This window comes from Pongo abelii, chromosome 6 (assembly GCF_028885655.2).
Source record: "Pongo abelii isolate AG06213 chromosome 6, NHGRI_mPonAbe1-v2.0_pri, whole genome shotgun sequence".
NCBI lineage: Eukaryota > Metazoa > Chordata > Mammalia > Primates > Hominidae > Pongo > Pongo abelii.
In genome coordinates this window covers 126,073,684-126,100,565 of record NC_071991.2, presented here as the reverse complement: position 1 = coordinate 126,100,565, position 26,882 = coordinate 126,073,684, and the positions used below count along the sequence as shown (strand labels likewise).

Here is a 26,882-nt window from a genome sequence, read left to right as displayed (position 1 = left end):
ATATGATGAGCTCAAGGAAACATGATAGTGGGAGGGGCTGCAGTGGTTCCGACTTTCCACATCTTAGGTAATGGTCCCCTGGCACAAGGTAAGCAGAGCACTGCACACTGGATCCTTAGCCAGTGCTGAAGACCAAATTGCCGGAAATTCCAGATATCCTCAGAGTTGACTGGATAATCCCACCACAAGAGGCTTTTTTCTTTACCTCTGTTTAGAACAGAAAGAACCTGTAATGTAAGCTGAGGACTTACACAGGAAATACTCTAACTCTGTAGGGACTCTGAGCCCTGAGTTAAGCCCAGGGCAAGAATTCAGTTGCTATATACCTGCAGAGACATACCAGTTATGAAAATATGGAAGTACTTCTATATTGTTGGTAAGTTACCCCTGGCATTCTGGCATATATATTCCAGGATACCTCCACCCCAACCTCTCAATGATCTAGCAACTGAAGGGTTAAGGCTAGGGATGGTCTCCTTGGACTAGTCTATGCTCCTACTGTACAGACGTGAAATATTTTCACTATCACTCTTGATCACTTCCAGGCCCCACCTTCATGTCCTGTGATATACAGAATCCAGGGGGCGACATGAGCCTACAAAGAAGAGATTATCCCCTGACACACCCCTAACAGCAACAACAAAGGTTAAACCTAACAGGGCACCATAGGAAAACCGGACTGAATGACTTGCCCAGACCGACAGAAATGGCCTGAAGTAGACTTCACACTGTCAATGTCCTTCCTGCAGTGCCAAAAGAGGGATGAGGGAACACTCCCGACATAAGGAAGGTAACAAAGGCTACTATGTAAATGAAAGGACTCCAGAGACCCCACGTTGGTTCCCAGAAAAGGTGGTCATTGTGAGGTGGTTCCACAGCAAACGGGGCTGAGCCCATGATTTCCTGCAGACAGACTGCTCTCGTCTCCCCCTTCTGCATCTCCACCTCCCCGAAGGGTTGTGCCTTAAGAGCGCGAGGCCTCCACTCCTGGAGACATCCATCCTTGGTAGGGCCACCCATTAACTCTGAGGTATCTGAGCCCAAGACCCCACTTCCCACTTGATCTAGCCTTTGGCTCTGGTTACCTTTTTGCTCTCGGAAAGTCTGAGGGGGTTGTTTTCTTCGGCACTTTCAAGGGAAGGGTCAACGTCATCTTCCTCCTCTTCACTGTCTTCTTCCTTCTCCTCTTCCTCTTTGTCCTCTTCATTTTCCTCCTGATCTTCTGTGGATTTAGCTTCCCCAGGATCTGCTGGCTCAGCAACTAGCTCATCCCCACACTGCTCCTTTGCTTCCTCTTTCACTTCCTCCTTTTTTTCCTCCTCCATCTCCTCTTTCTTTTCCTCCTCTTTTGCTAGTCCATCTAATTTCCTCTGGCTGGCCTTGTAGTACAGCACTACCTCCAGACTCTGTGGGGTGGGAGTAGGGCAGGATGGGGGCTGCATTACCTGTGAAGCTCCTAATCTCATGACAATGCTGTACTAGCTCCAGGAAACATGACTTCCAGCATGTCAGAGTGCAAGGGTGTGGCCCGGTGCTCTGGGACTGTGAGCCAATCCCCTGAGCATATGTAGAGGGCATCACACCTCACCTCTCAGGACCACTATGTCTGTTGGCCATTAAGCCATTTCAAACAGCTGCCAGAACTAAAGAGTCTTGGGCTCTGCACCTAAATTGTTGCTTCCCACCCCTACAGTGACTCTTCTTTTACCCAATCTTCTTTCACTTATTAGTACATAACTACTTTGAACAAATTCCTCCCTCTTCATCTATTTGGTCCTTCTCTTGGGCATGTAACCCAGGAAGAACAAGAGCCCCAACAAATGGGGCTGGGCAAACTGAAGGTGTTGTCCAGCCTAGGGGCTGTGGTCCTTTGGGGCTGCACCTCCCGATGCGAGTTGTCTGTGTTCCACTCTCCCCATAACTTCACAGGAAAAGGGAGCACCCACTTTCTATTAAGATGGGAACCACTGTAGACACTTCAGAGATCCCAGAAGCTTCTCTACAAATCCCTTACCTGGTTGAAAGGGTTGTGGAGGCAATGCTTCTTCCCAGGATCTCCTCCTCCTTTCTGCTTATCTGGCTACCAAGGTTACTACTCACCTTTCTGGTCTCAAGGTCGCTCTCAGAAGTATCCGAGCGTGGTTTGGTCACCTTTTTCATTTTAACCCCATTGGCGTTCTTGTTCACGTTCTTATTAGCATTCTTCCCCCGGGCTTCTTTGACAACAGAGGGCCTCTTCTCCCTGAGCTGGCGGAGCTCCTCCTGGCAGCACTGTAGCTGCCCCTCCAGCTGCTCCTGCACTACCAGAAGCCGCCCCTGCTCATCCATGCTAGCCTGGTATTGCAGCTGCAGCTCCCGCAGCTTGGTCTGCAGTTCTTTGATCTGTTGGTAGTGGAGGGCCAGTTACCCAGAGTTGGCTGGTTATGCAACCAGTTGGCTGACCACGCAACCAACCTCGGCCCTGCTTGGGGGTCACTGTCTCAAGAAATCTCCCTGTAAAAGCCCATAGGAAGTAGACAATAAAGAAAATATTCAACTGTGGAAAATGAGCCTCTCAAATAGTTTTACAAATAGCTTCTCCTAACTTGAGGCACCTGATGATGTCCATCTAATAAGATGAAAAAAATGGCAGGGCGCAGCGGCTCACTTGCCATCCAGTGTAATCCCAGCACTTAGGAGGCTGAGGTGGGCAGATCACTTGCGGTCAGGAGTTTGAGACCAGCCTGGCCAACATGGTGAATGAAACCCCATGTCTACTAAAAATACAGACATTCGCTGGGCTTAGTGGAGCATGCCTGTAGTCCCAGAAACCTGGGAAGCTGAGACAGGAGAATCGCTTGAACCCAGGAGGCGGAGGTTGCAGGAAGCTGAGATCGTGCCACTGCACTCCAGCCTGGTGACAAAGCGAGACTGTCTCAAAAAAAAAGAAGCTCAAAAAAAAAGAAGGTCAAAACAACGATTTAAATGGTGTTGTCTACTGTGACTGGGGAATAACAATAGGGCTGCTACCAATTCTGAACCTCAGGGATTTATTATATAATTCTTTTTTTTTTTTTTTTTTTTTTTTTTTTGAGACAAGAGTTTCACTCTTGTTGCCCAGGCTGGAGTGCAATGGCATGATCTTGGCTCACCGCAACCTCTGCCTCCTGGATTCAAGTGGTTTTCCTGCCTCAGCCTCTTGAGTAGCTGGCATTACAGGCATGCGCCACCATGCCCAGCTAATTTTGTGTATTTTTAGTAGAGATGGGGTTTCTCCATGTTGGCCAGGCTGGTCTCAAACTCCTGACCTCAAGTAATCCACCCACCTTGGCCTCCCAAAGTGCTGAGATTACAGGGGTGAGCCACCGCACCTGGCCTAGAATTCTTTTTATGAGAACTCCTACTTCATCCAACCCATCTCTCTAACAGGAACAATTACATAAAGAACTGTGTTGTACCCTCCTGAAGTGTGTACTGGGCTCCTGCACCTCACCCTGGAAACAGAGGCAAGTCACATCCTGCTCCCTGATCTCGGGTTTTGTCTTCCTTGGCTGATGGCAGCACACAACCATCCCCTCAGTAGGTACCAATACTAGCCAATCTGGGCCCATGTGTTCGCTGCTCTCTGAATCTCTCCCGTATGTATACAAAGAGACCCCCACTGGACTGTGAACCCCTGGCCAGAGACAAGACTTCTGTCCCATTCCTAGGGGGTGCAGAGCACTCTTCTTGGCATTGTGAGAGATCCAAAAGGAGACATGTCCCTGTCCTTGAGCTGCTTACAATCTAGTTGGTGCTCCTAGTTGGTGCACCGGGAGACAAGGCAAATGCATACAAAATGATGAAAGAAGATTGGCAAATGCAAAAATACAGTTCTACAGAAGTGGTCTAGAACACAAAGCAAAAGAGAGAACAGAAGTGGCAAAGGGAGAAAGAGAGAAATCATTTGATGAGAGGAGTCCTGATGACTAGTAAACCCCAGCTCCACGGGCACTTGGGAAATGTCATCAGGGATGGAGCAGACTGCCCAGCCTCTGAGGTGCATGCTCTCCCTGCTTTGTCCCTCTCTCTTTAGCCTCTCTGAAGTGGCCATGACCTCTCTGGCTCCAGGGGCTGCCAGAGGAAACCCTGCCTCCCTGACAGTGGTTACCTCATTCTTGTCGCTCTGGGGGGCCAAGGGCTTTTCAAGGCATTCCATGCACTCCTTGAACTCCCTTTCACAGGCATCCAGCTCTTCCTTCAAGTCTTTCTGCTTGGCCAGTAATTTTTCCATCTGCTCTTGCAGCTGGCTGTGTTCCTCCTGGCTTATCTGGTACATGGCCTGCACCGCCTGCAGCTTGATCAGCACCTTCGCAACCATTTCCTCAAAGCGCTGCGGGGGGTGGGGAAGCAACAATAGCACCCTGAGGAGCACCTCTGCCCCACTCTGCTGGGCCCTTCCCTGGATACCAAACAATGGCCACCAGGAACCAGAGCTGCCCGCGGGGGATTACTATATTTACCCCCATAAAGAGCACCGTGGCTGTGGTGAGGAAACAGACTGAATCTTATGGGCCTCTGTCCAGATGGGGGCTTCTCTCTATGAGAGGGCTGAGTGGGAGACCAGGCTGCCATGGGTAGAGGGCTTCGCTTACTTCCAGTAGTTCCCCAGGTCAGCTCTGACCCCATTCCCACACTTCTTGTCCCTTCCCCTGGCAATGTATCTCTTAAAAAGACAAGAGTCCATCGTCCCCTGCCTGACCTGTCACCTGGCAACCGTTACCTCCATGTCTTCAGGCTCAGCAGGTTCCTCGTCAGTGCAGCTGCTGACAAAACTCTTCTGGCAGGTGTCAGAGCTACTGGTGCTGCCATAACTCTTCTTATAGGTAATGCTGCTGTTGCTGGTGGTGCAGTAACTCTTCCCATAGGCCTCACTGGCACTGGTGCTGCTGTCATAGCTCTTGAGAAAGCTCTCGCTGCTGGTCTGGGTGCTGGTGTAACTCTTGTAATAGCTCTCATCGTCATCCACAGTGGTATCATAAGTCTTGCGACAGTTCTCATTGCTGGGGACCATGCTACCATAGCTCTTCCCGTAGGACTCAAGGCTCATTTTTATAGAAGGGGACTGGACTTGAAGCAGCTGCATTTCTTCCAGGCAGAGCTGCAAGTCTGCCTGCAGCCTCTTCCGCTCCTCTAGGAGCCTCCCTTGCTCTTGCTGCAAGAGCTCCTGCTCCGCCTGACCGGCTTCATACAGCACCTGCAGGGCCTGCATCTGCTCCATAAGCAGCTTGGATTGCTGGGGGCAGGGGTGGGGAGACAGTATCATTACTCTGACACTTCAGTCCTTCCAGCTGCACCTCTCCTGGTACAGACGTCTGAGAGCACACCTTAGAGAATGGCACGCCTACATTTCCACCTCACCCCGGCCTATGTCTCTGACTTAGCCTACAGGTAACTGGCATGTATCAGTTTCTTGCTCATTTGGGAAAATCTCCCCAGGGCAGATACTCCATGATTTCCAGGCTCCCATTTTGGCTGGTTTCTGCACTTTGATACATCCCTGTCTCCTTGAAGCAGTGCCTAGTGGGTTTCCAGAACACCCTGACTCCCTACCACACCCTCTTCTCAGTCAGGTATACCTGTTATCCTGACCTTCAGGCTCAGTCCCCTCGCCCACCCCTAGTTCTAAAATCAGCCCCGGCCTTGAATGTGGCAATATGAAGAATTGGAATCAAAGTCTCACTATTAGTTCCTGTATCTCCTGCCCCTATTCTGAATCTGGCCTCTGGGCATGTTTCCCAGGCTCTCTGGGCCTGGCTTCTTGGCTGCTGATATCCAGGATGAGATCTGATCAGTTAAGGAAATATTTTATACCTGGTTCCCAGCTGTGTTACCCAGGCCTCCAGCCTGGACATCTGATGCCCCTGGAATATGATCCAGCCTCACAGTGTTGACTTCTGCTACTTCCTGGTTCTCCTTGTTCAGAGTAATAGATTTGGCCTAAACCGAAACTGTCTACCTGCCCCTCCTTGCCCACGCTGAGATGTCAGAACAACTTTAACCCCCAACCCTGAATAGAATTGTACGGTGATCTCCACCTGTGTCACCTCATCTGCATGACCCCTTGCTGGTACTTGAGAGGCATCGATTTTCTGGTCTAACCCCTGTGACCTTGCTCTGTTACTGCCACCAAAGTTCCAATGAAGATAGTGTGGTCAGTACTAAGAACCCCATATGCTAGGAATTCTTCTCTTGGAAATGAAAGGCCCCAAATTTGCCTCACAGAGAACACCAAAGGTGATAGATTTTGATAACTGAGAAGTGTACTTTTCCACTCAAGAAAAAGATGACATTTAGAGTCAGTCCAAAGGAATCCAAACAAACACCAAACTGATATTACACATCTTACTGGGAATGAGTCAAATGATCTGATGACAGACTTCCGGTCATCTCAGCTCTGCCCTGAGTGCTCATAGTGCTTCAACTGGGCACTGTGAATATGTGTGATAAAGGATAATGGCATCTAGGTGAGGTCCTCAGGCCGTATCTAAAAGCCACCTCTTAATGGAGCCTGTGAGTGGTCACAGCTGGTGAAGGGCAGGGCTTTTGCCTTATCCTTACCCCTGGCCAAACACGCCTTCCCAACTCTGACCCTTCGGCGGTGCCCACTCTCCCTGCCATGCTGTTGTGCTCAGGAGAACTGTCTCCCTACCTCTTGCTATGGTTACCTTGTTTCGATTACATTTTGAGGACTTAGCCAATTTGGAATCATCAGGATTCTCCAACACTTCCTGGAAATGAGACTCTTTGAAATGTCGCAGCTCTTCGTGGATCTCTAATTGTTCTTTTAATACACAGTCTTGGTTCTGTATCAGCTTCTTCTGTTCCTCCTGCATGCCTTGGTAGAGCAGCTGCAGCTCACACAGGTCTTCTAATTTGGTGAGTAGCTCCTGACTCTGAGGTGGAGTAGAAGGAAGGAGGCAAGGGATTGTGGTGTTTACACAGAAAGTCTGATGCCTCCTTGGTGCCTCATCCCCGCTGTGAACAATTCCCTGAAGAATCTCAGGGTTGACTTCACAGAGCCCATCTGGGGACAGGGGGAGTCTTTCTATGGAGACCTGCTAAAAGTAGCAACCGTCTCTTACGTTGGGATATATTTTGTAGTTTATAAAGTGGTTTCAGGTGCATTTTCTCCAGATGGACTAAATATCTAAATATAAACTGCTGCACAGATTCCAGAGTATAAAAGGTATTTTAAGATTTAAAGCCCTTATAAGAAAAACTCTAATTGGCTCTATGGAGCTTTTTGGTTTGGGCAGAGTGGTGAGAAAGTAAGGAGTGGTTGGTAAGAAGAAAAAGTTCAATCCCCACCCTTTTATTTTTCCCTAGTCACACAGGGAAGCTTCTCAGAGCAGCTTCCCCACAGTTAGCAGCTGCCTCTGGCAGAGTTACCTTGAGTAAGAGGCCACTCTTGGGCAGTGGCAGTGTGAGCCTGTGCAGCTCTTCCTGCAGCTGGCCCTGCTCCTCCTGCATCCTCCTCTGATCCTCCAGGAGCTCACACTGCTCCATCTGCAGCTGCCCCATCTCCTTCTGGCTGGCCTTGTACTTTTCCTGCAATTCTGTCAGTCTGGACAGCAGTGTGTCACACTGTGGGCGGGGGCGGGTGTGGAGGGGGTGGTTACTCTGTAAGGTAAGCTTCTTGGGTGGCTAACAGAGCACTTCTGCGCTCTCCTGCCTCTTGTGATTCTCTCCCTATGCAGTCACCTTGGACTGGTCACCCCAAGCCACAATGCAGCCTGGCTGTTTAGATACCGATTGGGGATCCCCTGCAGGCTGCTCCTTCAGAACAGGTTGCTCTGGACTGGTGGCTGGCCTTGTTCTAAACTTCCACCATTCCTTTCTGGGGGCAGTTTGATGGCAAATGCTATTGATGCCCCTTCCTCACTTCCCCCTTCCTCTTCTCCGGCCCTTTCCTTTATACACCATATTCCTACCCTGTTGGGAACTCTTAGCTCCTGTTATTCTTATTAACCCCAGTTGTTTCTGAATGCAATTACACTCCTTACCAATAAGGACTTAATTTCACCCTAATTTTTCCCATTTTTGCTTTCCCAATTCTCTCTTTAAATCTTTAGAAAGTATGCGCTATTGCTAAATTTGGGTTGAGAAGACTAAATCATCCCATTTCCAAAAACCCAGATCTTCCAATATCAGACAGATCTCAATGCTGTTTTATGGCTAGAGAAAAAGCAGGTGCTGTCTGCCAGCATGCTTCCCCTTTCTCATCGTTTTTCCCATTAGCGGAAGAGGTGACGAGCAAGTCACGGATCACCTGGGCTCCTAAATTGAGTAGAAGTGGAAAAAGGAGGAAACGTGAGCCTGGATATAGAAAGGCAAAGAGACTGCTGAGGCGGCCCAAATAACCTTCCCAGTCCTCTGTCTCCTAAAGGCCTTTCCCCAGGGACAGGAACTACTGAGTTTTCTGGCAGAATGTGACCAGCTCCACTATCTTTAGAGACTCTTGGGCCTCTTCTCCAACATGCTTCAACACCTTTCCATTTCCCATCAGTAATCAGGAGCTGAAAGTGCTCAACAGGATAAATGATAACAGCTTGCATTTTATACACGATGGAAAAGAAAAAAAATGAATAAGGCCTTATTTATCACTACCAGGATTTACTGCTAAAAGGAAGTGAGTTAAGAGTAGTATTCTCTTCCATTTAAAGAGGGCACAATTCAACCTTCAACAATTTAATTACTGGCAGGGCATGGCAGCTCATGCCTGTAATCCCAGCACCTTGGGAGGCCGAGGCAGGTGGATCACCTGAGGTCAGGAGTTCGAGACCAGCCTGACCAACACGGCGAAACCCGGTCTCAATTAAAAATACAAAAATTAGCCAGGCACGATGGCATGTGCCTGTAGTCCCAGCTACTCGGGAGGCTGAGACAGGAGAATCACTTGAACCCAGGAGGTGGAGGCTGCAGTGAGCTGAGATCGTGTCACTGCACTTCAGCCTGGGCGACAGAGTGAGACTCCGTTTCAAAAAAAAAAGAATTTAACTACTTCAAAGTCACAGAATAAATCCGAGAAGAGCCTAGGTCCTTCTCTTGCCCAATCAGCGCTCTGGGCACAAGACTGTACCCCTTTATGAGAGCATTTGCAATCTGACCCAGAAAACTGGCCCCTTTCTCTAGTTCCAACAATAATAGTTGTGTAATGGGCCCATGCATATGTTCCTCTCCAAGAACGACTAGATATCACTACAGTTCTAATACCATTGTATAAATATCCACATACATGGAATCGTGTAAAACCTTCAGGGGTTCAGACTGGGATCCAAAGGTATTGATCCTACTAAGCTGTGGCTCTGGCTCAAAGTCATGGTCAGGGCAAACTGTTTTGAAGTTAGCAGCATGTGGCTCTGCCTCTGCTTCCTGCCTAGGAAGCCCATCAAGCCCTTGGGTTGGGTGCCTTCACTTTTTGCCTCTGTACCTCCTCTCTCTGGAGCAAGTGCCCAGGAGCTGTCACCTCTCTGAACAATTACCTTATTAGCACACTTTCCTTTGTCCTCCAGAATGGGCTGGGAGGCCTTGAGCTCTTTCAGCTCCAGCTGGCAGAGCAGGAGGTCCTGCTCCAGCTGGTCATACATGTGCTTCTGCCGCTCCAGCTCATCCTTGCTGGCCTGGTACAGCTGCTTCATCTCCTGAAGCTGAGTGTGCGTCTCTGTGTCCTGGGAAGGGGAGGCAGGCCTGGCCATCACCCCAGGCGCTCCTGCTGCTGGACTCTCTCCTCCCAGGTGGGGATGAAGGGAACCCATCTTCCCTTGTCCTTCTCAGCCCCAATTTCATCCCAGCCAGGGATAGATACCCAAGAAGGACCCGTCCCTGACAGGCTTGAAACACAGACCTTCCCAGTGTCGCCTTTCCAGTTAAATAAATAAATAAATGTAAAAATAATTTTAAAAAAACACAGACCTTCTGGGGCTTCCTTTTTTGGGAGGTGGGGAGGCAAAGGGACTTCCTTTTTATATGCTGCTTTTCTGATTTAAAATCAAAGGAAGCTGAGAGCCTTGTGACTCCCCGAGGTCACCTTTCTCCTAAGCACCTCTTTGGCCCCCTCACTGCCAGCTCCTCCACACTCCTACCATTCCCTCTCCTCCTCTGCGCTCTCACCCTCACACAAGATGATGCCTGGCTACATCCTCCCTCACCAGGAGCTTCTTTTACCTTCTCACTGCTCTCTTTGAAGGAGGCCACCGTATCCCTGAGGTGCTGCAGCTCTGCCTCATGGCACTGCAGCTCCTCCTGCAGCTGCTGCTGCCGTTCCAGCAGCTTTTCCTTCTCACATGTGACGTTCTGGTGCTGGAGCTGCAGCTTCTGCAGCCGGCACAGTAACTCCTATGGTAGAGGGGGCTTTGGGCAGTGCCTTTGGGCTCCTTAACCCACTCACTCTTCTGTGTGAGTCACTTGACACCAACAGTCTAAGATTTGCTTCTTCCTGCCCTTCACTTCCTAATGTCCTCATATCTAATGTAGTACTCGAGCAGGGCTGGAGTTCTTTACCTGTGGTGCTGCCTATGTGGTTGGTGGAATTATTTTTAACTCACTACTCTCATCCACCTTCCCCAAAACCTCAGAAGGATGCCCTTAGCACCTAAGTTGTCCCCTCACCTCTGGTTGCTGTTACCTTCTCACTCTGGTTTTCTACAAGTGTAGATTTCATGACTTTGAGCTGCCGGAGCTCAGTCTGAAGTTGCAGCTGCATCTTCAAGAGCTCGTTCTGCTCATCCTGGCTAGTATCATATTTTTTCTGCAGGGTACAGAGTCTGGATTTCAGCTCCTCGTTCTGTGGTAGGGAGGATGTGAGTAGAACAGTTACTCTCAAGAAACAGCAGATCTTTCTACGGATCAGTTGGGTTCCTTTGCAGATGCAGACATCTTGAGGAGCTCCCACAGGTCTAGGGTTTGGTTTCTTCTGTGAGACGGACACTCAGTAATGACCACCATTTCTAGAATGCAGTGCTATATGACTTCTACAGTTGGTTTCCAGCAGACTGTGCCCAGTTGTAGGGCAAGAGTCGGCAGAGCACAGCCATATTCACTGTGCCCACCCCGGTTGAAGCAGCCCCTCCATGAAGCCCTTCTGCCCCCACCCCAGATGCCTCCCCGGGCAGTGTTTACCTGGGTGACACTGTGGGAGGTCTGAAACCGAAGCACCTCATTCTGAGCACACTTGAGTTCCCTCTGCAGCCGCCTCTGCTCCTCCTCACTGACCTGGCGATGATGCTGTAGCTCTTCCAACTCACAACACAATTCCTGACACTATGTGGGAAATGGAACAGGGAGGCTTGTTTACTACAGATACCACATGTGCTCCAAGAACAGGCTTGGGGAAAGCATGGTGCTCTGACTGGAAGATTTACATCAGGCAAGTAAGACCCCAGAGTACTACCTCCCTCCACAGTGCATGCCTATGGAGATGTTTCTACCACAGGCTGGGAGAAGGTGAAAGACAGACAAGAAATGTGCCTGCCTTCCCCACCCTCTGTGCCCTACCTTGTTCTTCATGCCATGCATCTGCTCTTCAGCATCCCGTAGCTGCTGCCGTAACAACTGCATTTCAGGATCAGGCTCTAAGAAATCCATTTCTGAAGTCTGAGACTCTGCTGACGTCATACTCAGTGTTTGGGACTGCAGCCATCTCTCTGTTGCTCTCTGTGTCCTGCAATCCAGAACCGCAGAGCTATGCTTAAAGGGAGTTCTGCCTGGCATCACCAGCCATGCATGCTTGGTCCCGATACCTTCATTTTAGGCCAAAGATAGTAAGGGGTCTTCTATTGTGACTCACCGCTCAGATAAACATGCTTAGAAGACTACAGAAAGTCTCCAGCCCCTCAATCTGCAAAGGTGTGTTTGGCTCTGGGAGACCCTTAGAGTGCCAGTCCAGTTAGTTTTGAGGCTAGGCCTAGTCAAGCCCACTCCAATCTGGAAGCATTGTGCCTGCCATTAGACTGAAACGAGTCTATGCGGACAGTAAAAGAATCTCTTCTGATCCACTTTAGGGCAGAGCAAACCAGAACCCAGTGCCTAGAGCAGAAGTAAACTTCAGAACTCACTCCCTCTAGTCTTGAGATAATTGGGTCGGATCCCCATGTCTGCTTGTAGGTGGTATCTGTATCCTTTGGAAACCACGGAAAGGACTGGGTCTCCAGGAGCAGAGGAACGCTCACTGCCCTGGCATCTGCCTTCAGGGAAAGCCCAAGGTAAGGCAGAGTCCTGTGGAACCCCATGACCTCTCACTCTCCAGAGACAGCTGTACCTCTCACTCTCCAGATCTGCAAGCTGCCCCGTGAGGCTGCTGTTGCTCTCCTGCAGGGCCCGGTATTCCTCATTCAGGAAATGGTAGCGTTCCCGCAGCTCCTGCAGTTCTTCTGCAGAGGACAGGCAGAGAGAGATGAGACCAGGAGGAAAGGAAAGCACTGATGACCAGCCCCCAGTTTTCCTGTCTTGAAACCTGAGAGCAGAAGGTTAAAGAGCTTCTTTTTTTCTAAAGACAGAAAAGAGATAGAGGCTTAGAAGACAGGGCCCAGGAAATTCCACAGTGCAGTGAGTCTTTCTCCTCTTCCCAATAGCTGTCCTTCTTCTCATCTGCCCTGAAGATTTGCCCTGTGTGCTCATCTTCAAAGCCTCAACCGAAGCAGACTCTTGAACTTTTAGGAATTTTTGAAAGTTTAATTAACTTTTGGGTTTATTGTATGTAAAATTTCCATTCAACTGTTTATGATTACCTTCCAATTATGCTTTTAGTACAAAAAGCTGAGAGATGTGAACTGTCAGATGTGACTGCCAGTACCTGCCTTTCAGGCATTCTGAGTTTCCTTTTATGTCCTTTATTCCCACACCAAATACATTGGTCTGGATGTGGTAAAGAATTCTTGCCAGGCATAGTGGCTCAAGCCTGTAATCCCAACACTTTGGGAGGCCGAGGTGGGCAGATCACTTGAGGTCAGGAGTTTGAGACCAGCCTGGCCAATATGGCAAAAACCCTGTCTCTACTAAAAATGCAAAAAGTAACCAGGCGTGGTGGTGCATACCTGTAGTCCCAGCTACTCAGGAGGTTGAAGTAGGAGAACTGCTTAAACCCAGGAGGCAGAGGTTGCAGTGAGCCAAGACTGTGCCACTGCACTCCAGCCTGGGCAAGAGAATGAGACTCTGTCTCAAAAAAAAAAAAAAAAAAAAAAGGGAATTCTTTCTAATGGCCTTTTATCTGCTGACAGGCCCATCCTAACCAGACTCACATATCATCCTCAAGCATTAGAAGAGATCCGGTTGAAATAATCCAGCGCATGTCTCTAAGCACTAGTCACCTATACCTATACTTTTTCCTTTTTGGTTTTGTTTTGTTTTGAGATAGTCTTACTCTGCCATCCAGACCAGAGTGCAGTGGCACAGTCATGGCTCACTGCATCCTTGACCTCCCTGGACTCAGGTGATCCTCCCACCTCAGCCTCCCAAGTAACTGTGACTATAGGCACACATCACCAAGCTCGGCTAATTTTTGAATTTTTTTGTAAAGATGGGGTTTCACCACATTGCCCAGGCTGGTTTCCAATTCCCGGGCTCAAGTGATCCACCTGCCTCGGCCTCCCAAAGTGCTGGGAGTACAGGCATGAGTCACCATGCCCACTTTTAAGGCTGTGATGATACAAACACGTGTATCTGTTTTGTCGCTTCATGATTAAGAATTAGGTTGGCCAGGTGCAGTGGTTTACACTTGTGATCCCAACATTTTGGAAGGCCAAGGTAGGAGGATCATTAGAGCCCAGGAGTTCGAGACCAGCCTGGGTAACAGAGCGAGACTCTGTGTCCACTTGCAAAAAATTGAAAAAGAATTATGCCTCTTAGAACATTAATTCTACTGATATTTAAAGAACACTAACTTGCTCTAATTAGAACACAAGACCTATCTTACCTGCTGGAAGATTCAACACCCTAAAAGTAACTTCTAATGTTTCCTCTTAATTCTAATCAGAATTCCTTAGAATACTGCAGATTACCATAGAAGGGAGGAAGGAAACTAACCTTTAATGAAAACTAACCATGTGCTAAGCATTAGACTTGATAGTTTCAGCCTCAGATTTGGTAAGTGTGCAAGTGATTTCAACATGCTTCACATTTCATTTAATTCCCAAAATAGCTCTGTAAGGTTTTTTTTTTCTTTAAATAAACTTTGAATTTTAGAATAGTTTTAGATTTACAAAAAAGTTGCAAAGATAGTACAGAGTTTCCTGGGAGGGTTCTCACCCAATTTCCCTAATTGTCAACATCTTACATTACCATGATATACCTATTATGACTAAGGAATCAAATATTGATACATTACTATTAACTAAACTCCACAGTTTACTTGGATTTCTCTACATTTTCCCTAAGGTCCTTTTCCTGTTTCAGGATCCCATCTAGCTATAAGGTTTTATTAACCAATTTTGATTTCATATCCTGGATATAGAAACAGGCTCAGAGAAAGACCGTAACCAGACCTCCTACGTTCATCCTGCTAATTAGTGGAGCTGAGATACTGAACTCAGGTCTGTTTGACTCCAGCCCAAGCCTTCCCACTGTGCCAACCTTCCTCTCCCAGCACCATTTAATCTAAAGGCTCTTCTGAGAGGCTTGATACAGCTGGAAAAACTTGCAGTTCTTTGAATCCTTGTTGATTGCCTCTGCTTGACCTGGCCAAATATAGGACCTCCATTATACTCAGATCATAAATCTAGCCTCAGAATAAAAGCAAACTCTCTGATGTCATGAATCCTAGCAACTAGCTGGGAGACTCACTGTCTGAAAGCAGGGCTCTAGGCTTTTGGGTACCTCATGTATCACTCGGAATAACTTTTCTTCTCTAGCTGTCTTTTGCTCTGATTTGTTGCCCCCCAAAGCTTCTATTTTGAGGAGAGCTAATGGAACCTAAGAATTAGCATCCCTGCACCTGGAAGCAGGGCCAGAGGTCCCCTATAAAGCATTCCAGGCAAAGCACCATGATGCCAAGGCAGCAGGAAGAGTTTCCCAAGGTGACAGGTCCCTCTTTGCCCATCCTAGAGCTGGAAATTTTCCCAGGAAGGGTTTTCCCATAGTCAAATCAACAAAGACCCAATGACTCTCTGAAGAATTCCCAGGGTACCTCTCCATGGTGCTATTTCTTACACCACCATGGACTGGTTATGTAACATCTGGGTAGGTTTTTCCCCTTTACTGTCTTTTCAAAAATTTTATTTAAATTTTTCTTTTAGAAAGAGATAGGGTCTCACTTGGTTGCCCAGGCTGCTCGTGAATGCCTGGGCTCGAGTGATCCTCCCATCTTGGCCTCCCAAAGTTCTGGGATTACAGGCATGAGCCATCACGCCTGGCCCCCTACAGTCTTGAATTCAACCTGGAGGTTTTTTCTAGAGATTCCCAATTCATGATCTAACACCACCTTCTACCATTTTCCTATATATTATCTCCTTTCCTCTGCTTGACTTTACTGACCCACTTGATGGCTCTCATACCTTGCAACCCAGAGTAATCTGAGAGACCTAAACTACTGGATGGTTCAGAGCTCTTCATTTCCATTTCTGCACGGAGGGAGGCAATCTCCATCTCATAATCTCCCCGAATGCGTTCCATGTCTTCAAGTTCATTCTGCATCCGGCAGAGATCCTCCTGCAGGGATGCTATGTCACTCTCGTGTTCAGTTGCAGAATCCTCTGCTGCTTGCCGCAGACTCTGGATCTCAGCCTGGGCCAAATGCAATTCCCGTTCTATTTCCTTAAGTTCGCTTTCTTTCTCATGCTCTAACAGGGAAATCTCCTCCCGTAGAGAACGCAGCTCACCTGCAAAGTCCAAAGGTTGAGATGATCAAGAGGGCAGGTGAACTAACCTACCATGTTCTAGAGGCACAAAATTAAAGGGAGACTTATTTCTTGTCTGCAAAGTCCTGAAAACCTCATCTCTACCCCATCAGAGAAGTATAGCATCATGCTGGACAGAATAAAAGGAGTTCCTAAGAAGGGAAAAGAGAGTGACTCTATGTAGTAAGGTCCAATAGAAAAGTAGATTTTGAGGCCTGGCACCAAAACCAATCACTTAGTCTACTGTAAACAAAAAGTATTTCACGCTTCTAAGGAATCACCTGCCAGTTAAACACCTAACTTCATTTATAGTATTTTCTTGATGCCCTGAATCTTTCTAAAAATCCCCTGACTCAAAAAATGTATACAGACTATTTTCACCTATTCATCCTGAGAGCTCAGAAATTACAGAGCCTCAGAGTTCCCATGACCTACCTGTGGTAAGTACTGGACCTAAAACAATGTGCATTTAGAGTTCACAACTCAAATTCAAATATAAGTTCACTGCATAATAACCAAACATGGAATAATAATCTTAAGTGTCAGTCGATAAGGGATTGTTTAAACTGATGATAGCTAGGCTGGGCGCAGTGGCTCACGTCTATAATCCCAGCACTTTGGGAGGCCAAGGCAGGTGGATCACTTGAGGTCAGGAGTTCAAGACCAGCCTGGCCAACGTGGTGAAACCCAGTCTTCGCTAAAAAAAAAAAAAAAAAAAAAAGCCAGGTGTGGTGGCATGCCCCTGTAATCCCAGCTACTTGGGAGGCTGAGACAGGAGAATCATTTGAGCCCGGGAGGCAGAGGTTGCTGTGAGCCAAGATCGCACCACTGCACTCCAGCCTGGGCAACAGAGTGAGACTCGGTCTCGAAAAATAATAATAATAATAAATAAACTGATGACAGTTAAATAGAATATCGTGCAGCCATTTAAAAGAAAGTATCAGATCTATGGTGAAAACAAAGAAGTTTCCATATTAACTGAAGAAAAAGCTGTAAAATATATGCTATGATCTAATTTTTGCAAAAAATATTTTATGTATAGTATATAACACACAAATGGACAAACATATAGAAAAAGGCCTGGAAAGATCTATGCCCAAACCATAATGAGTAATTGTTTCTGAGGCATGGGATAACATGTGGTAAGGTTTTTACTTTACATATCACATCTATCTGTGCTGTTTGGATTTTTAGAACAAGCTTATATTTTCTATTTTTTAATTTACAAAATAATGGGTTAAGAGTTCTCTGTGTCTATGGAGCATCTCAGAGTTTCTAGACACATGTACCCATCTGGGATCAGAACGAAAAAGTGGAGAGAGTAAAAGGCAATGATACCAACAGTGAATTTAGGATTTGAGGGCCAGGATTAGAGAATTAATGAGGATTGGGTTGGGAGGGTCAGGATTTTCCTATAAATCCTTTGCAAGGCACATTCTCCCATCCCCTTTCCCCAACTTCTGCTCATTCTACTCACCATTCAGATGTCAACTTTTCTAGCCTGTACCTCTACTTCCTCAAAAAAACTAAGAGAAGTCCTCTATTAAATGGTCTCATAAAACCTTGTACTTTGCTATGTGTGTGTGTACTTAGTCTCCCCTTCACTTGGTTATAAGCTTTATCAAGGCAGAGAGCATATCTGGCTTGCTCACCATTACAGCTCCAGGATCTAGTATTGTGCCTGAAAACGAAGCTCAATAGATATTTGATGTATTCATGCATAAATAAGGCAGCAGTTCATCTATTCAACAAACTTTTACTAAGTATCTCCTATGTGTATAGAACTAAACATTTGGGGTTTGGGGGGTTTTCCTTTTTGTTTCTGAGACAGTCTCATTCTGTTGCCCAGGCTGGAGTGGAGTGGCATGATCATGGCTCACTGCAGCCTTGACCTCCTGGGCTCAAGCAATCCTCCCTCCTCAGCATCCCTAATACCCTAATATCTGAGACTACAGGCATGGGCTACCATGCCCTGCTGTTTTTTTTTTTTTTTTAATGTAGAGATGGAGGTCTCTTTCTGTTGCCCAGGCTGGTCTCAAACTCCTGGGCTCAGGTGATCCATCTTGGCTTCCCAAAGTGCTGGGATTACAGGCATGAGCCACCACACCTAGCCCTGTTTGGGTATTTTTTAAAAATTAGAATAGAATCTAGACTTTCAAAGAAGACAAATTTGGACATGCTTCATAGATAGATGCTGAGTGGTGAGGGCATCTCAGGGGAAGATCTACCCTGCTCCCCTGAGCTCACATGTTGAACTATGGGCATGTCTTTTGCCAATCTTTCCAGTTCTAGAATGATTCTAGCTGTTACGTCTCCTTGATCTATTCAACAACTATTAACTGATCCTTAACTGCGTGCCAAGGCCAAGAATCTCCTGTTAGATTCTCTGACTTCCTATTGGAAGAAAAGTCCACTCTACCACCATTACTGAGCAGCACAGTGAGGTCTGTCTAGCTAGGGAGACACAAGAGGAAGCTGGCCATTAGGACAAAGGCCCTAGAGTCTGGGGTGGGCGTTCTGGAGAAACAGACCAACTTTCACCTCCCTAATATGCTGTTGATGTTAGGGTTGAAGTCTCCCTTAGGTGCTTCTGGCCCTAAAAAAATGGTATTCTCGGCCAAACACGGTGACTGACACCTTTAATCCCAGCACTTTGGGAGGCTGAGGCTGGTGGATCACTTGAGGTCAGGGGTTGGAGACCAGCCTGGCCAAAATGGCGAAACCCCATCTCTACTAAACACACAAAAATTAGCCGGGTGTGGTGGCTGGCATCTGTAGTCCCAGCTACTCGTGAAGCTGAGTTAGGAGAATCGCTTCAATCCAGGAGGCGGAGGTTACAGTGGGCCAAGGTCGCGCCATTGCACTGCAGCCTGGGCAACAGAGCGAAACTCCATCTCAAAAAAAAAAAAAAAAAAAAAAAAAAAAAAGGCATTCTCAGATCTACTGGGAACAGAAGAAGGTGCAGGGTCACCTAGAGTCGCCAGGGACAGGACCCGAGGCCTGGGGGCAGACTAATCCGGGAGCGCCCGGGAGTTGAAGAGGCCAGCCAGGGCTCCCCGGGTTCCGAGGCGCTGGCGCCCGTTGAGTATGGGGCTGGGACCGTCCGGGCGAGGCCAAGGGCTGAGGAGTCGGGCTGCGGGCAGAGAAATGGATTCTCACTCACTGGTTATGGCCTCCATGTCGCCGCCCCCCCTAGAGCTGTGTCCCTGGGGGGCCACCCGGCCACTGGCCGGTCCCGCCCCGGAGGGGCTGTGGCGGCCGGAAAGGCCTCTGAACAGCAGCTGCCTCTAAGGCCGCGGGCGCCCCGTCCAGGCGGAAACGGGTGACGCGCGTGCGCGAGGGCAGCCTCGGTCTCTGCTACTGAGGAGCAGGTGCGGTGGCTCACGCCTGTAATCCCAGCACTTTGGGAGGCCTGGGGGGGGGGGGGGGGGGCGGATCACGAGGTCAGGAGTTCAAGACCAGCCTGGCCAAAATGGTTGAAACCCCGTTTCTACTAAAAATACAAAAAATTAGCCAGGCATGGTGGCGGGCGCCTGTAATCCCAGCTACTCAGGAGGCTGAGGCAGAAGAATCACCTGAACCCAGGAGGTGGAAGTTGCGGTGAGCCAAGATCTCGCCACTGCACTCCAGCCTGGGTGACAGAGCAAGACTTCGTCTCAAAACAAACAAACAACAAAAAACCCTACTGAGGAGGGAAGCGCTCTAGAACCCTATTTCCCCAGGTAGTTCCTGCCTGCATCTCTGCTTCAATTCTGACTTTTCGCCCGTTTGAATGGAGGAACGTTCCTTCTCCAGGCAAAGGCCTTTTTTTGTACTGCATCTTTTCTTTCATTATACATGATCTAGCATTTCCTACCTTTGAAAAAAGAAAAGAAATAATATTTTGACCCTATTTCCCTTCTCTGCTTGTCTTCAAAATGACTACTGGAGTTATCGGTACTCACCTTTTCCATTTCATCTCCCATGTCCTCTCCAAACCCAATCCAATCGGTGCCTCCATGCACTGAGATGTCTCAGGGTCCTCCCTCTTGCCAAATCCAAGACCATCTCACTTGACTTAGCAACCTGACACAGTGGATCACTGTATCCTTGAAGCACTTTCTGCTCTGGCTTACAGGGCATGACATGCTCCAGGAGTTCCTCTCACTTTACTCTTTTGTTCATTTCTCCTTCTATACTGGACCTCTAAATACTGGAGTGTCTCTGGGACTGGACCCTTTCTCCTCTTCTGGTGTCTCTCCATGTGACTGCACCATTATTTCCCATGGATTCTAATGCCAATTATATGCTAATGACTCCAAATTTACATCTCCGGCCCTGTTTTCTCCCTGGTTCTGCCTTTATATATCCAACTGCCTCAATATATTCACTTGGATGTCCACAGTTACTTCAAACTCAACAGAGGAAAACGTTTTAAATGGCTCCCTTAGCCCCAAAACTTACCCCTTGCCAAGTCTTTCCCAATTCAATAAGCATCATCACCTTCCATCAATTTTCTCAAGGCAAAGTCATCTTTCATGTCTCTGTAATCCCCTGATCCAATTCATTAGCAAATCCTGAGGGCTTCACCTTCAAAATATATTCTGAATCATCTCCATTTCTACAGCCCTAACTCAAGCGACCATCATCTCTTGACTGGACTATTGCAGTAACTTGCTGACAGGACTCACTGTTCTGAGTCACTTCCCTCCATCTTAAGTGTTTCCACTTAGTGGCCAAGTTCTCTTTTAAAAATGTAAAGCAGATCGTATCATCCCAGTCCTGGCTAAGACCCTCTCCTGGCTTTCCACCACACTTAACATGAAAGCCAAACCTCTTGGCTGGCCTACAAGATCCACTGTAATCTGGCCTCTGCCTGCCTCAACAACGTTCTCTTGCCAGGGTCCTCCACATGTACTTTGCTGCAAACACAGTGGCCTCTGTTCTGTCGCTCAAACAAATGAAGCTCATTCTCACCTCTGGGCCTTTGCAGTTGCTGTTGCTTCTGCCTGGTATGCTCCTCCCTCAGATCTTGGATGGCTGGATCCTTTTCATTATTCAGGTCTTAGCTCAAATGTCATCTTCTCAAAGACGACTTTCCTAACTGCCATATCTAAAATAAACTCCCTTCAAGACCAGCCTGGCCGACATGGTGAAACTCCATCTCTACTAAAAATACAATAATTAGCCAGGTGTGGTGGCGCAAGCCTGTAATCTCAGCTACTCGGGAGGCTGAGGCACTGGAATCACTTGAACCCGGGAGGCAGAGGTTGAAATGAGCCGAGATTGTGACATTGCACTCCAGTCTGGGCAACAGAGTGAGACTCTGTCTCAAAATAAAATAAAATAAACTCCCATCCCATCTCCTCTCTATATCATATTATTATATCGTGTTCATAGCATTTATTGCCACCTGAACTTGTTTTGTTTATTTTCTGCCTCTCTCCGTTAGAATGTACTCTTCATTAGGGCAGAGATGTGGTCTGTCTCATCCACAGCTGGTCCTCCAAGTATAAAGGCACCTCATAAATAGGTGATAAATAAATTAGTCCCATTTTACAGATAAGAAATGACATCTCAGAAAGATAAGTGACTTGCCCAAGATCACACAATTTCTAAGTGGTAGAGCTGGGCCCAGGAATCTAGGTAATCCCAGACCAATGTCCACACTCTTCCCTATGTGACACATCTCCTGCCACTTTCCTCCTCTGCAAGCCCCTTCACTGATCACCCTTCCTGTGTCTACCTTTGCTTACATTTCCTGTCCCCATCTCCTCTCCTCCCACTCTTACACCTCTGCTTGCTCCTGTCCAGGCCTGCTTCCTGGCCTTCCTTTTTTTTCTCCATTTATACTTTCCTTTTGGCTTGATCTCAGTTCTCCCCAGAGTCCCTGCCGTTTTCTAGGGCAGCTCCCCTAAACCTTCCGGAGGCCCACAGAAGTAACAAAAGCTGCCTCTTTATTTGGTGGTGCGGTGGAATGTGGGACACCTGCCTTGCTGCTTCCCAGAGACAAAGGGACGTGGGTGTTGGCAAAAAGGGATTTGGGGGCCACAAGCTCAGGTCCCAGGCAGCAACAGAAGTGCTGTCATCTACCTCTCTTAATAGGTGCAGAGAGGCCCCACCAGTCACTTCTCATTGGCTTCATGCTTTCCCATGCTGTCCTTGGAGGAACCAGAAAAAGGAATCTGGCTTGGAATTCAACTTGGATCACCCACCCCTGGCACTGACCAGGAGAACAAAGGGACAGGGATGCAGTATGAAGGAGGAGGCTGAAGGGGCAAGAGGAAAGAGCCCACCAGGGACAGGAGGTGACGGGGAGGCCAAGAAACGGAAGGGGAGGACAGAAGAGCCAGGTGGAGGTGCAAAGAAAGAAAACTGGGGACAGAGGAGGATGGAGAGACAAGGAGAGGAAAAGGGTGAGACTAGTAGAGGAAAATGAGGTGAAATTACTGAATTTGGTTATTTTTGTCTGCTATGCTTCAGTCAAACCCTCAGGAAAAAAGTACTTAGGTGACCACTTGGATGGCCACCTCCCTCCAGTCCAAGTCCTGGGAATTACCTTGGAGCTGCTGGATCTGCTTGGTGAACACCTCTGCCTGCTGGGCACTGGCTAGCCGTTCATCCTCCAGGAGCCCTGCAGGGAGAGGGGTACCAGTGTCAAGCTCAGATCCAGGGGAGTGCAGAGCCTCTGGGCCCGGGCACTGGGCCCTGGCCCAGGCACTCACCCTGTAGCTCCAAGGAGTCGTCCTCATGCTGCCCTGCCAGTTCCCGGGTCTCCTCCAGTTCTGCCACCAGCTGCAGCACCTGAGCCCGCAGCTCCTCCAGCTCTGTCTCTGTGAGGCTCAGTCCCCGGTGCTTGTTGACTGACAGAGAGCCAACACTGCCACCTTTCTGCACTTGTTCTTCTTCTTCTTCCACCTCTTCTTCCTCCTCCTCCTCTTCCTCTTCCTCCTCATAGAGAGCTGGGAGTAACACCTCCCCTAGGAGAGACAGCCATCCCACCAAGGAGTCAGCATCAACTTACTTTCTGCAGTCCTTCTAGGGCCCTCAAAATCACTATCCCAGGGCAAAGATGACATACTAGTGCCAGCTGGTGTCCCCCAAGGAGCCCCTGGGCAAGACCTGTACTCAAGATGAGTCCTCAGATGTGACAGTCAAGTTGAGAGGCAGCCCCTCCACCTCCCAGGCCCTTCCTGGACCAATGTTGCACTTGGTAGCCTCCTACCACTGCTTGTGGGCAGGCTGGTGCCCGCTCAGCCATGAGACACTTGCACAGGATTACCTGCTTCTTCTAGGCTGGCCTCTGAGTAGCAGGACAAGTAGTCAAGAAAGGAGACAGTGAGCAGATCTTTCGGTCAAATGGGGTAACAGTTACAGTTTGGAGATTTCTCGAAAGTTAAAACAACAACAACAACAACAACAAAAAACTGGCCGGGCATGCTGGCTCATGCCTGTAATCCTAGCACTTTGGGAGGCTGAGGTGGGTGGATCACTTGAGGCCAGGAGTTCCAAACCAGCCTGGTCAACATGGTGAAACCCCTTCTCTACTAAAAATACAAAAAAATTAGCTGGGCATGGTAGTACACGCCTGTAATCCCAGCTACTTGGGAGGCTAAGGCAGGAGAATCGCTTGAACCTGGGAAGTGGAGGTTGCAGTGAGGCGAGATCAAGCCACTGCACTCCAGCCTGGGCAACAGAGTGAGACTCCGTCTCAAACAAACAAACAAACAAAAATAACCAAACAAAAAGCTATACAGGTGGCTTGTGAAAAATCAGCCTTTCCATAATTAGAAAGCATTGCCCATCAGCAGGTAGAGAAAGAAAATATCTGATTATAGAGGTTTCACTGGACAAACTCTGGAGCCCTTTCAAATGTATATTATTAAATACCTGTGTGAAATTTTCTACAAGGTCCACCTTGTTTTTCCCTGCTGCATGTCACAAGGTCTCCTCTCCCCTAGCTGAGCCATATGAGGCCCCTCCTACTCTGCTGACCACAAAGCAGCTTTCAGGGGAAGTTTTAGGCTGTACTTGAGTGTAAAAGAAAGCCTACCATTTTAATGCATTAAAAAAACTGGGGTTTGGTGCTGGCCCCCAGCCTCTGGTTGTGAACACTCGCTCCTTTACTGCAATGCAGTCCCTATAAATAGCAAAATGTTGTCTGGATGGTGATTGTTTGCTTTGTTTTAAAATTCTGAACCTCTGGTCTTACTTTATCTAATATCAGCAGCCTTAGGTTCAACTGGGACCCCTCGTGCCATCTGTCCCCCTTAGGGGAAGCAGGTTTGCCCATACTGAATGTGCAACGTGCAACACTTCACAGGAAGTCCTGGAAAATGGACCAGCGTCCTTCCAGGGGCCTGGTGTTGGCAGCAACTGCCAAGTCACATGGGTGTGGTGGGGATACACGTGTGTTGGAAGGATGGCCTCATGCGCCCCCTCCTAGGCTGTCTCTTTCAGGCAATAAGGTATCCTAAAGAACCAAAGCCACAGGCTTCCATTCGAAGTTAATGGTGGTGGCCCCAGAAAGACAATTCACATGCCCAGTTCCTTGCTTTTTAAAACAAGAGACAGCTTGGGATCTGGGTCGGCAGGCAGTGAGGACAAACCCCCTGCTGAAAGGCTGCTTCAAAGCTCTGTCCAACAAGGCCTCTTTGTTTGGCAGCTCCCTCGGGACACATAACCTGGTTAGCTGGGGGGTGATTGGGGTCCCGAAGGGATGCATCCTGAACTTCTGTCAAAGCCTGAGCCCTGGGAAGGGCTGGAGCTCTGAGCTGCAGGAAGAGGGGCTAAGATGAACTGAGGGAAAGGCTGTGTCCTGGCTCAGAGGCCTGGGGGTCAGAGGGAGGAAGGAAGGGAATTAAGGGAGGAGGGGAAGGGAAAGAAAGAAGCCTTTTGGGAAAACTCACCCTCCATAGCTTGCATCCCCCGTCGTTCCAGGGACCCCCAGCGTTGGCCCTTCTTCCTCTCACAGCCCTCGGAAGCCTCATAGGAGCCTAGAGTGGTCACTGTGGGTCCTGAGAGCAGCGAGAAAGGAGGGGCTGGGGGATGGGGGGATGGCTGCGGGCTGGGGTGCAGAGGAAAGAAGGGGCCATGCCTTCCAGCTCCTCGGGGCTCTGGGATCTGTAATCCCAGTGGAGGTGCCTGACTCACTCTGCCGGCTCTGCGACTCCTCTCTCTCGGCCACCTCTCACGCTCTGCCTGCGGAGACCCCAGCCCTGCCTCCCAGCCTCCTCAGAACTCCCTGTTCCAGGACCCTCTTGCTTGCACAGAAAGAAAGAGGGGGTGTGCGTATTTAGTCCGGGGGGACAGGGAGGAGAGGGCCAAGACTGAAAGAGGGCAGGAGCCAGTGAAGAAGAGGCTGAAAGGGTGAGGTGGCCTACGGAGGGAGGGAGGAGTGGGGGGCGTGCGGGAAGGGGTAGGGCTGCGACCGCTCCCCTCCCCTCTCCTCCCATTCTCTCGCTGGACCTTGCCCACCCCACCCTCGCCCCGCGCTCAGGAGTCTCCGGGGCTGCAGGAGGTGCGGGGTCTGGAGCCCCGAAGGCTGGAAGCACCGTTGGACTGAAGTGGAGAGACGCGCTGGGGAGGGACCACCAGGCAGGATGCGGCCGGTGCGCCGAAGCCTCAGCCCCAGGCCGGAAAGATGGAGACCGGGCCCCGGTGGAGGCCAGGATGGAGGGAGCAAGACTTTGGGCGGAGAAGGGGGAGCCGCGGAGGCCGGGAGCACCTGGGGGTCTGGAGGGAGGAGGGATGGAGGAGAGAAAGGAGGGGCGGTAGAGAGGTGAGGGAGGGGCGGCTCTGACCTGGGCCCGGGCAGCTCCAGCCCGCGGCTCCCGCGCCGGCTCCGGCGCCCGCCTCCATGACCGCTCCCGCCGCCGCCTTCCGCCTCCCGGAGCAGAAGCCGCAGCCGCGAGCCCGGGGACCCGAGCCGGGTGCGCAGGGAAGAGGGAGGGCGGGCGAGGGGGCGGGGCCTGGCCGGGCCTCCTGACACCGCCCCCCGCCGCTCGCCGCCGCCCGGAAGCCCTCCCAGCACTCCGGAGCTCCGAGCCGGTGCAGCGGGCGGCGCGGGAGCGTGAGCGCGACTCCGGATACGCCCCAATGCTCTCCCCGAGGGAGCGCGGGGAGCCGCGGGGCCCGGACAGCGTCGGGAGCTCCTAGGCTTAAGGCTGCCCCAAGAGGGAGGAGCCAGATCCCCTGGTTCTGGCGGCGGGTCCCCCCGGGGTCTGCTGTGCCCAGGGACCCTTCTGCACCAGGTGTCAGGGCCCGGTCATGCTCAGCAATGGGGACGGCAAAGGACGAGGTGGGACTGTTTCCTCCAAACGCGCAGACACGCGCGCCCCTCCTTCCCTCCCTCCCCCGCCCGGCCGGCGCCCCCACCTAGCAGTCCGCGCGGACTCCGGCCCCAGGCCCTGCCCACCCCTGCCCGGTGGCCCCTCGGCAGCCTGGGGGCCGGAGGAGGGAATTCGAGGCCCGGATGGGCGAACGGCAGGGCCCTGACCTCTCCGCTTTCCGCGACCCCCCACCGAGCCAGGGCCAGGGACCCTCTTAGGAGGAGCCCTCCCGTGGCCCCATCAAGCCTCAGGGCCGGAAGACCCCCTCTCCTCCGCCCTGCCTTCCCTTCCGGTCCCACACCCGGTGGGCTGCGAGCCACGCCCCCACAGTAGCCCGCTCAAAATGGGCACGACTAATGTTCACTCTCGTGGAAGGGAGATTTGGAAGCCCAGGGGGCTTATTTCACGTCTTCAACCATTCGTTTATTCAAGCTATATCTACTGGGTGCCGGCTCTTGAAGAGGCAGTTCTCAGATCTCGGCAGGTCTCGGCAAGGATAGAAATGGGCACAGTTGGGAACAGGGGCTCCCCAGCACATCCAGGAAATGGCTGGGAGATTCCTAAGCCAGGGACACACGCGGATCCCCTCTCTGGCACATCCACTCACAGGTCGAGGGCTAGTATTGTCTGCGTTCCCCCCGCTGCAGGAAAGGGATCCGGATCCAGACCACAAGAGAGGGTTCTTGAATCTCACGCAAGAAAGAATTCAGGGAAGTCCATAGGA

At 49.8% G+C, this 26,882-nt stretch overlaps 1 protein-coding gene across 22 annotated transcripts in view; it reads right to left on the bottom strand.

Annotated features, from left to right (window-relative positions):
* The window catches only part of CCDC136 (coiled-coil domain containing 136), a 30,895-nt gene extending 5,110 nt beyond the window's left edge, over nt 1-25,785 (bottom strand). For 2 of the 22 annotated variants that reach the window (XM_024249946.3, XM_024249948.2), the window contains exons 1-17: nt 25,631-25,776; nt 24,737-24,844; nt 22,553-22,807; nt 22,387-22,461; nt 15,507-15,830; nt 12,278-12,389; nt 11,515-11,680; nt 11,140-11,280; nt 10,646-10,804; nt 10,186-10,356; nt 9,504-9,689; nt 7,411-7,605; nt 6,687-6,914; nt 4,742-5,254; nt 4,130-4,351; nt 2,101-2,382; nt 1,086-1,406 (exon numbers count right to left, since the gene is read on the bottom strand). In XM_024249946.3, the coding sequence (XP_024105714.1) occupies nt 1,086-1,406; nt 2,101-2,382; nt 4,130-4,351; nt 4,742-5,254; nt 6,687-6,914; nt 7,411-7,605; nt 9,504-9,689; nt 10,186-10,356; nt 10,646-10,804; nt 11,140-11,280; nt 11,515-11,680; nt 12,278-12,389; nt 15,507-15,830; nt 22,387-22,461; nt 22,553-22,807; nt 24,737-24,844; nt 25,631-25,688 (3,516 nt within the window). In that variant the 5' untranslated portion in view covers nt 25,689-25,776. Of the gene's footprint in view, nt 1-1,085; nt 1,407-2,100; nt 2,383-4,129; nt 4,352-4,741; nt 5,255-6,686; nt 6,915-7,410; nt 7,606-9,503; nt 9,690-10,185; nt 10,357-10,645; nt 10,805-11,139; nt 11,281-11,514; nt 11,681-12,277; nt 12,390-15,506; nt 15,831-19,011; nt 19,201-22,386; nt 22,462-22,552; nt 22,808-24,736; nt 24,845-25,630 lie in introns of those variants that run through there. The other 20 variants (XM_054559791.2, XM_063725786.1, XM_024249949.2 and 17 more) reach the window with 19 other exon arrangements.
* Nucleotides 25,786-26,882: the final 1,097 nt, after the last annotated feature.